At 38.4% G+C, this 11,206-nt stretch overlaps 1 protein-coding gene across 1 annotated transcript; it reads left to right on the forward strand.

The window, feature by feature from the left end:
- Nucleotides 1–365: 365 nt before the first annotated feature.
- Nucleotides 366–9,030, forward strand: LOC111153988 (olfactory receptor 8B3). The gene is made up of 2 exons (XM_022513341.1): nucleotides 366–433; nucleotides 8,070–9,030. Exons 1-2 carry the CDS (start codon nucleotides 366–368, stop codon nucleotides 9,028–9,030), a joined length of 1,029 nt encoding a protein of 342 aa, XP_022369049.1.
- Nucleotides 9,031–11,206: the final 2,176 nt, after the last annotated feature.

The raw sequence follows: 11,206 nt of genomic DNA on the forward strand, positions 1-11,206 counted from the left end.
TCCTGGCACACTATGAGATGGGAGTCGTCCTTGCCCTGCAGGTACCCAGCAGACCCCAACTTCGCCCTGTTGTTGGATCCTTTCCTCTTTGTCACAAACCTGCAAAATCTGTCTGTTTCTTTTCCTGTATCTTCTTCACCTCCAAAGAGTAACTTTGATTTCAAGCGAGACATTTTGGCATTAAATGTTTAGAAAGTCCCCATGATAGGTTCTAGCACTGTGGAAATTAGTGTTCCTGCTATTTCTTTTCCAATATTTGTGTTTTTGTTTCTTTAAAGTGTAAGAGATCACAAGAGCAAAATTATTTCAGAGGATTTAAGTCCACTGAGCAAAGGCGGCAGTTCTGAGAAGCTGGAGAAGGGAGGATGGTGGTGTTTGGGGGACACTTTCACTCTCTGACAGCTTATTGTCTGTTATCAAAGCCACCTCTTAGGTAGGGGTGACAGCAGCGTTTTTTTAGGTGGAAAACGTCAGGGTTTTTTTGTGCAGTGTGGTGTGTTGCTGCTCTGAGCAGGCTGTTCTAGGCCTGTTATTAAGGGAGTACCTTTGCAGGAAGTGGGGCATTCTGCCCAGGCAGACACCAGAGTTTGGGAGTCCAGCCAGAGCCCTTGGAGCTCCTGTCTGCATCCTCTCACATCTTGCTAGATAAAACATCTCCTAAAATGTGATTCTTTACATTTTGGTGTTAACAGTAAAATATGGCACACACACACACACACACAGACACACGCTCAAAGACACACACATAATGATGGGCACTTACAGAAAGAGTAATGGTATGTGTTCCCCTTGTTATTGATTATTAGATCAACCAAATTCTGGCTGTCCCAGTCTTTATTCTTGGAGGAGGAAGAATGAGAGTCTTAACTTAGGTTGGCTTAGGGGAAATTCCAAGATGAATAATGTAATAAGATCATAAGATGAACAATATGTTACATCATGGTGTAATAATAAATTTTTACTTTTTTCCCCACAAAAAATAGCAATTTTGACAATCACCCTCAGATGAGAGAACCTTTGTGGAAGTCCAGGAACTTAGCCCAGAAATACCAGCACACTGTTGGATAAAAAAAAAAGTCCAAGATTGGATGCATTGAAGAGGGTAAGAGAAACAGTTTCACTTTACCTATGTCCTTCCTCCCTCAAGGCAACATAGCTCATTGCCAAACAAGTTATTCTTATAACCTGTGACTCATGTTCCCACTGGGGAAAGTAAGACCATGGAAATGCAGTTCTGGTTTCCTCAGCTTTGGGAGACACTGCCAAAGAGATCCACTTCTCATCCCATTCAGATAGCTGAGGTATATTGTGTGACTGAGGGTGGGAGTGTCTGGGCAGTCGCCGGTAGGGCTGTTGGAGGGCATCAGAGGGATGGCCTTCCTACTAATCGTACCAGGATTGGGTACATTGGGAGGCTGGCTGTTGAGCCACTGGGAATGCTGTCAAGTAGCCATGGGCACCCCCTTACTCTGTGCACCTTACCCACACATAACCCCATCCTGTGGATGGTTTTCCACATGGCTTCCAGTGAGAAGATGGCCAGTAAGCACATGTGAAAAGATGGCCCGACTCTGCAGGCTGGAGAAAAATCACACATTGAGGGCGCCTGGGTGGCTCAGTGGGTTAAAGCCTCTGCCTTCGGCTCAGGTCATGATCCTGGGGTCCTGGGATTGAGTCCCGCATGGGGCTCTCTGCTCAGTAGGGAGCCTGCTTCCCCCTCTCTCTCTCGTTGCCTGCCTCTCTGCCTACTTGTGATCTCTGTCTGTCAAATAAATAAATAAATCTTTAAAAAAAAATCACACATTGAGCATTCAGTCCCACTCTAGGGACAGCAAAAAGGAGGCTATCAGCAACTAACCTGGCTTTGCAGGTTGGAGGGACGGCATACAGGTTTAAGAATTCTGCCATATGATGAAATAAGAAGTTTGGAGCAGGAATAACCATAGAAAGGTCTGAGAAAGTGTCAGAATCACTAGCAGGGGTGACAGAAGGTAATTCTCTGCTGAGGCAAGTCAGAAAGACTGGAGGAAGTAGCTGCTTCTTCATATACGAAGATAACAGCAGTCTTCAATATGAAAAATTAGTGTAACCCGACACCACCAAAGGAACACAATAATTTTCTAGAAACAGATCCCAAAGAAATGGAGCTCTGTGATTTGTCTTATAAAGAATTCAGAATAACTGTTTTAAGGAAGCACAGTAAACTATAAGAAAACACATAAAATGTAAAAAGACGATTCAGTGAATTCATGAAAATAATACACAAACAAAATGAGAAGTTTAACATAGAGATAGAAACCATCACAATGAAGCAAACAAATCTGGAGCTGAAGAATACAATGAATGAAATGACAAATGCAGGAAAGAGTATCAGTATTAGACTGGATCGATCAGAAGAACGAGTCTTTGACAGGACATTTAAAAATCATGCAGTGAGAACATAGGAAAATAATAAAAAGGGATAAAGAAAGCTCTGGCCTGTGCGATACCATTAAGAGAAACACTGTAGACATTATTGGAGTTCCAGAAAGAGAAGGGTGGAAAAAGGGTCAGAAAGCTTGGTTAGAGGAATAATGGCTGAGAAGTTCCTAAATCTGGGGAGAGATTTTAACTCCTAACTTCATTAAGTTAATAGTTCACCCTGATATTCCACCCAAAGTGATCTTCCTCAAGACGTATTATAATTAAGTTATTTAAAATCAAAGATAATGGAAAAAATTTTCAAAACAGCCAGAGGAAAAATAACCCTCACATACCAAAAAACTCTTGTAAGGCTATCAGTAGATTTCTTTGGAGAAACCTTGAAACCCAGGATCATGTATTCAAAATACTGAAAGAAAAAACTGTGAACCAAGAATACTTTACCTAGTAAAGTTGTCTTTGGGAAATAAAGGTGAGATAAAGACTTTTCCAACAAACAAAAACTGAGGTAATTCATTACCAGTAGACCTGCTTTATAAGAGATACTGAAAAGAATGCCATGAGATGAAACAAAAGACACTAACTGGTAACATGAAAACATTAGAAAATAGACAACACATTGGTAGATATGTTTAGTCAAACTCAGAATACTCTAGTACTACAATAGGTGATTAGCTACTTAACTCTAGTAAAGGTTAAAGGATACCAGTATTAAAAATAACTATAGCTGGGGTGCCTGGGTGGCTCAGTCTGTGTCTGCCTTAGGCTCAGGTCATGATCCCAGGGTCCTGGGATCAAGCCCCGCATCGGGCTCCCTGCTCAGTGGGGAGCCTGATTCTCCCTCTCCTACTCGCTCTGCTTATATTCCCTTTCTCACTGTGTCTCTATCAAATAAATAAATAAAATCTTAAAAAATAACTATAGCTACAATAATTTAACGGTTACACAATATAAAAAGATAAATTGTGACATCAAAAACAAAATATGAAAAGAGAATAAAAGAATAGGGTTTTTTTGTATGTGATTGAAGTTATCACCTTAAAGTAGACTGTAATGTTTATATGATATTTTATGCGAATCTGATAGTAACCACAAAACAGAAGCCTATAGTAGATACAGAAGGACAAAGAGAAGGGAATTGAAGCATACCATTACAGAAAGTCATCCAGTCACAAAGGAAGACAGCAAGAGAGGAAGAGGGGAATAAGGAAACTACAAAATAGCCAGAAAATAATTAAGAAGACATTAATAAGTCCCTACCTATCAGTAATTACTTAAAATGTAAATAGCTTAAATTTTCCAATGAGAAGGTGTAGAGAGGCTGAATAAGTAAACAAACAAGTGAAAAACAAGACCCAACTATATCTTGCCTACAAGAGACTTAAATCAGCTTTAAGGACACAGAGACAATAAGGAGGGGATGGAAAAAAATATTCCATGCAAGTTGAAACCAAAAAACAGTAGGCTTAGCTATTCTTCATCAGATGAAATAGACTTTAACTCAATAGCTATAACAAGAGATAAAGAAGATCATGATAACATCATGATGTTATAATGCAGTGGAGACATTACAACAAATACTGTGGTAATACAAAGGACCATAAGTGACAATGAACAATTATATGCAAATTGGATAACCTAGAAGAAATGGATATGTTTTTAAAAACATACAGTTTGGGCGCCTGGGTGGCTCAGTGGGTTAAGCCGCTGCTTTCGGCTCAGGTCATGATCTCAGGGTCCTGAGATCGAGTCCCGCATCGGGCTCTCTGCTCAGCAGGGAGCCTGCTTCCCTTCCTCTCTCTCTGCCTGCCTCTCTGCCTACTTGTGATCTCTGTCTGTCAATTAAGTAAATAAAATCTTTAAAAAAAAATACAGTTTACAAGACTGATTCATGAGGAAATAGAAAATCTGAACAGACTAATAACAAGTAAGGACACTGAATCAATAATCAAAAATCCCTAAGAAGGAAGAGCCCAGGACCTGATGGTTTCACTGGTGACTTTTACCAAACAGTTAAAGAATTAATGCCAAACCTTAACTCTTCCAAAATTGTAGGGAGGGAGCACTGTCAAATTCATTGTACAAGGCCAGAATTACCCTCATACAAATGCAAGGCAAGGACACTATAAGTAGAGAAAACTACAGGCTGCTATCTCTAATGAATATTGATGTAAAATCTCCAAACAAAATTCTACATTCTGTAGCACATCAAGAGGATCATAACCGTTATCAAGTGGGATTTATCCGTGGGAGGCAAAAATGATTCAACATATGCCAATCAATAAACACGATACTCCAGATTAATAGAATGAAAGATACAAATCATATCATCATCTCAATAGATGCAGAAAAAGCATTTGACAAATTTCAACATCCTTTCATGACTAAAAGGACAGGAGTTGGATTGCAAAAGAGTTTGAAAGAACTTTTGAGGGTGGTGGAAATGCTCTATATCTTGATTATGGTGGCAGTTACAATGACATGAAAGTCATTGAAAACTGTACTTTTAAAGTGGATGCATTTTATTGTATTCAAATTGTAACACAGTAAAATTGATTCAAAAAAGAGAAAATTGCAAGAAGAACCAATCTAAACTGTGATCTTCTTGCCCCTGCCCCTGAAACATTTTCCATAAATAAAATAGTTGTGTATTAAACAACCTCATTATTTTTTTTTAAAGATTTTATTTATTTATTTGACAGACAGAGACCACAAGTAGGCAGAGAGGCAGGCAGAGAGAGAGAGGAGGAAGCAGGCTCCCTGATGAGCAGAGAGCCCGATGTGGGGCTCGATCCCAGAACCCTGGGATCATGACCTGAGCCGAAGGCAGAGGCTTTAACCCACTGAGCCACCCAGGCACCCAACCTCATAATTTTTAAATTACTACAGAAGGATGAATAAATGTGGGTTGTAAAAAATGCAGCACAACTCAGTAGTAAAAGAAATGGATCATTGATGCATGCAACAACTGGGATGGACTTAAGAGCATCATGCTTAGTGAACAAAACCAATTTCAGAGGTTATACATGACACAGTCTTATTTGTTGCCTTTAGAATGACTCCACTGTAGAGATGGAGAAGAGGTTAATGGTTGCCAGAAGACACAGAGGAAGGTGGGAGGAAATGCGTGTGAAGAAAGGAGTTCCTCTATGGTAGTGGGACACTTCTCTTTCATGATTGTGGTCATGATCACATGATCATGATCTTGATCACATACCACATACTACATGGTCAGATCACATAGATCTACACGCATAACAAAAACACACAGTATATGTAAAACTGCTGAAAGCTGAAAATGTTTGTAGTCCTATCCTGTTAACATTATTATACCAATGTCAATTTCCTGGTTTTGCTATTATGCTACAGTTGTTAAAGATGTTACTACGGTAGGAAGCTGGGTTGGTTTCAAGGAACTGCATACATTATTTTTGCAGTTTCCCGTGAACTTGTAATAATTTCAAGATAAAAAATTAGATGCCTTCTCACAGCATGATCATGAATTAATACATAACTGGGAATTCTAAAGTCATATTTTCTTGAAATGGAAGCTTAACAGTGATTTTTCTTATAAATTTGATATAATATGTTAAAAGCAAATACATACTGAATCAGAAAACCCAGGATAATTAAATTTCCATGAAATAATGGGTCATTTTTATATTAAATTATTTTTATTAAGCAATAAACTCTGAAATCAGTTCAAAAGTTCCTTGGTTGATCTCTATATAATTTGCTTACACACTGAATATTTAAAAGGACTCAAGTATTTTAAAAAGGCAAAATAAACTTTACTGAAATATTCACAAATCCTTATGAACTTAAATCCTTAAAACTAATGTTACCTAGAAATATAGAGAAATTTTTTTTCTTAATTTAAATTTAATTATACAATATATAGTATATTATTAGTTTCATATGTAGTGTTCAACAATCCATCATTTGTGTATAACACCCAGTGCTCATCGCAACACATGCCCTCCTTAGTTTTCAATAACATTTTAATTACAGGGGACAGATAGGATCCTTTCTTATATACCCTAGGGAATATATAACCCCTGATGGGAAATTAACATTTATTGTCACAATTAGGTTATAAACAGAGACACCAGTTTCTTCCCTATAGAGCTTAGCATGATGGGAAGGTCCTAAAGGACATGGACCTGGATTTCTCATATATAAACCTTAAGCACATGTCTTGAGCTCTATGACCCGGTGGCACAGGTATCAAGTGTGTAGTTGCCCTTCATATTTTCTTAGTAAGTTTATAGCAACAAGTTTGATCTACAACCAAGAATGACTCCTGGAATGCTCAGACTGTGAGATCTGTGATGTGATCTTTGGCCAATAAAGGAAGAAGAAGATCACATAGAGGGTCAGCACAGTTCTTTCAATGGAGGGAGAGTAAGTTAATCACATTTCTATTTATCTCTTATTCTCTCTGCTCTTGAAAAATGAGGGAAAATATTTATATTGTATAACAAAAAACTCAATGTATGAAGCTCTGACTATACCACCTGCGTTATTCTGAGCATACCCTCTCTGTGTTGGCTTCATCCTTCATCTGGCAGCAAGATAGCTATACCAGTACCAAGTGACACATGCAGAATATACCAAGATCAAAGGAAGAGATTTATCTCTTTCCTAAGATAAAGTTTTTAATTGAAATACACATAGAAAAAAAGGTTATGTGTTATAAGCATACAGCCTGATACATTTTCATAAACTTTATTTAATCAATGTCCACATTAATTATCTTTCTCTTTCATGCCCTCCTACAAAACCAAGGAAAATATATCCACCTTCCTTTGTTCATTCTCTGTCCAGCTAAGATGGACCAGAGAAGGGGAGTGTATAGAAATACCTGAGTATATGATGAATTATAAGTCTTAGGCTACCAAGGTTCTCCTCAATACTTGTTATCCATTACTGACTTCATGGATTCTTGAAGTAAGTTATCTGAAAACATTGTAGACTGGTAGGGATTCTCTTCTATGAAACACCATAGTGGTATGGTCTCTGCCCAAGAGGAATCCTTGCTTTCATGGTAGTTATGACAGGGAACTAAGGTATTGGGTAGGGTAATAGGAACATGAGAGTAGGAATGAGGAAGTGAAGGATCAGATGAATGGGAGGGAGAGCTGGGGATAGCTCCCCACTACCGAAGCTCACCAACAGGTAGCCTTTATCCTCAGCTACTCCATCCTTGTATCTTCTAGTAAAGACGGGAGCAGTTGTTTGTCACGTGCTGCTCACGCAACAAGACAGAGTGGTTTTAATGTTGAAGGGTGTGTGTGCTAGTCCACTCTGACCCTGTGGAGCAAAGGAGGACTTATTTGCTGGTCTGAGTCTTCTTCTCATAAATAAGAGTGTGTAAGGAGAGGGAGGAGAGCTGGGGTTTCTTTCTTTTCTTTTCTTTTCTTTTCTTTTTTATTTATTTGACACAGAGATAGAGAGCACAAGTAGGCAGAGCGGCAAGCAGAGGGAGAGGGAGAAGAAGACTCTGCTGAGCAGGGAGCCGATGCGAGGCTCGGCCCCAGGACCCCAGGACCATGACTCAAGCCAAAGGCAGCCACCCAAATGACTGAGCCACCCAGGCGCCCCAGAGTTGGGGTTTCTATTAACGGGACTTTCTTCTGTCCTCACAGATTTCCAAAGAGGACAATATTGGTTAGAAATGACTCCTCAGTGACTGAATTTCTTCTTGCTGGATTAACAGACCGCCCAGAGCTCCAGCAACCCCTCTTTTTCCTGTTTCTGATGATCTACATTGTCACCGTGGTGGACAACCTTGGCTTGATCATTCTCATCGGTCTCAACTCTCACCTCCACACCCCCATGTACTACTTCCTCTTCAACCTGTCCTTCATTGATCTCTGTTACTCTTCTGTTTTCACCCCCAAGATGCTGATGAACTTTGTATCAAGGGAGAACATCATCTCCTATGTCGGGTGCATGACACAGCTGTTTTTCTTTCTCTTTTTTGTCATCTCGGAATGCTACATGTTGACCTCAATGGCCTATGACCGCTATGTGGCCATCTGTCATCCATTGCTGTATAGGGTCACCATGTCCCATCAGGTCTGTTGCTTGCTAACCGTTGCTGCATACATGATGGGATTTGCTGGAGCCTCTGCCCACACAGGCTGCATGCTTAGACTGACCTTCTGCCATGTCAATATCATCAACCATTACCTGTGTGACATTCTTCCTCTTCTCCAACTCTCTTGCACTAGCACCTATGTCAATGAGGTGGTAGTTTTGATAGTCGTGGGAATTAATATCACAGTACCCAGTTTTACCATCCTGATTTCTTATGTCTTTATCCTCACTAGCATTCTTCATATCAGATCTGCTCAAGGACGATCAAAAGCCTTCAGTACCTGCAGCTCTCACATCATTGCTCTTTCTCTTTTTTTTGGGTCAGCAGCATTCATGTATCTTAAATATTCTTCTCCTGGATCTATGGAGCAGGGAAAAGTTTCTTCAGTTTTCTATACTAATGTAGGGCCCATGCTCAACCCCTTGATCTACAGTTTGAGGAATAAAGATGTCAAAATAGCACTGAGGAAAGCCCTGATTAAAATCTGGAGGAGAAACATGTTCTAATTAGAAGCAGCAACAATATAAAGAAGCCCAGGTTTTTATTTTATAATTATTGGTGTTTTTCAAGATGAGACTATGTGCATAACCATGTTGCTTCTATAGATTGTGTTATGTGTTGTTTAATAGACTTGCTTATCTTTTTCCTGATAGCTAATCTTGTCTTATTTTTCCTTCTGTATCTCCATCATGTGTGCAAGTTTACACAAATAACTAATACATTTTATAAATAGAAACTATGTACTGACATTTCAAATAACTTTTATGCTACTTTTGTTTCTGGGCTACTTCTAATATGGACAAATGTGGTTAGGTTTTTCATTTACATAAAGTTAAAATTAGAGCTCACTGATCTAGACACAAATAGTTTTTAACTATTATTTTTTATAATAACTGGTATAGGCAGTAGCATTCGAAGAAATGCATTTCAAATTGTGTATAAGGATTAAAGTAGGATCAGATCCCCCTAATATTGTCCTTTTGTTCTATTTTTCTTATCACTTTCTATGTTATTATTCTGACTTTCCTTTTTCCCTCCAGTAATTGCAAAATCTATACCAGGTACTTACGGCTTCTGAGATTGTCTATCAATCCACTGTATTTAATATCTAAGAGAATACACAGATTCCACTGTTCATTGCCAGTCATTGTTGTAAGAAGGAATGATTAGAGAAATAATACATACATATCTCAGGATCCCAGTAAGGGGTGGGTGGTTTATTGCATTATAAAACTTGCATTCTTTACCCTCCAAAATGATACCAAATATTTGGAAAAGAGCATATAGTTCTTATTGTAAATTTTGAATTTTATCACTTTAAGGAAAATACTACACATGGTATCAGGAGAAACATTGTAGCCATTATTTTACTTACCCAGTGAAGTTTCTAATGAAAAATGGTGTATATTAATAGTAATAAATTATATTCCTAGCAACATTTTGTGAATATACTTAAACCTTGTCCCACCAATAAGGAAATAAATGTATTTAACTAGATGCTTTTTCCTATAGATTTCCTATTTCTCCAGTGCTTTTCACATTTGTGTATTTAGAATATCAAACATAGTGGGAGGTCAAGAAATACTTGTTGAATTGCATTCTTGTTCAGATAACAACAATAATAAATTTAATGTTACAATAATTAGTAAAATATAATAATAGATAATAATAAATAATAAGTCAGAAAGAACTTTGGGGTATAACTTGTTTTTGGGATTGGACCATAGCAGTCATAGAAAGGTTCTGCTTAGCTCCTTTTCGAGAGAACTGGCTTTGGGAAGCATTGTTGACTGATAGTCTCTAGCTTATACTCCTGTGGATTCACTGTTGTGTTCAGGCAGAGTCCATGCTCGCTCTGAGATGTTCCCAGCCAGGGGCTTAGAATGATGGGTCATAGAGGAGCTGGCCAATAGCTGTGTAACACAGGTGTCTTCTGATAGGCAATCTTCCTTAGGTACTTCCTGTCATCCTAACAGACTTTGTAGGACTGCACTGTAGTCTGAGCTTTTCCTACCATATCCTTCTCTTCTTTCTTAGGTGTCAGAGTTTCAGCCCAGTCTAAAGGCCTTTATCACTGACTCCCTCTCCCTCCCATTTTATCCTTCACAGTTTTTTACCACAATAAATGTCTTGCAGGTCTAATTATTTCTTGGCATTTGCTTCTTGATGACACAGAAGACTTACATAACTGATTTTAACACTTAGATTTAGGTTCTGATCATAAAGACAGATTGGTTTTTTTATAAAATAGACCCAGGGCAGAGAATAGAATATTTGGAAACAGATTTTTCATTTACTTAATCAATTAATTTTTTACTGTGTAACTAAGCAAATCTGTAGGCAAAGGAAAATCTTCTAAGCAGTTGATTCTGTAAATAGTAGCTATTCATGAGGAAAGGAATGAACTTTGACATTAACATTAAATTTATCAATGAAAGAAGAGAACTCTTTCATTATTTAAATATGAATTTAGTAGAGAAAGTCAATTATCATTATGGTTTCACTTACTTGTGGAACATATGGAATAAGATGGAAGACATTAGGAAAAGCAAAGGAAAAGTGAAGGGGGGGAAATCAGAGGGGGAGATGAACCATGAGACACTGTGAACTCCAAGAAACAAACTGAGGATTTTAGAGGGGAGGGGTGTGGGGGGCATGGGTGAGCCTGGTGGTGGGTATTAA

Source organism: Enhydra lutris, unplaced genomic scaffold (genome assembly GCF_002288905.1).
Source record: "Enhydra lutris kenyoni isolate GAN:26980312 unplaced genomic scaffold, ASM228890v2 scaffoldscaffold34, whole genome shotgun sequence".
NCBI lineage: Eukaryota > Metazoa > Chordata > Mammalia > Carnivora > Mustelidae > Enhydra > Enhydra lutris.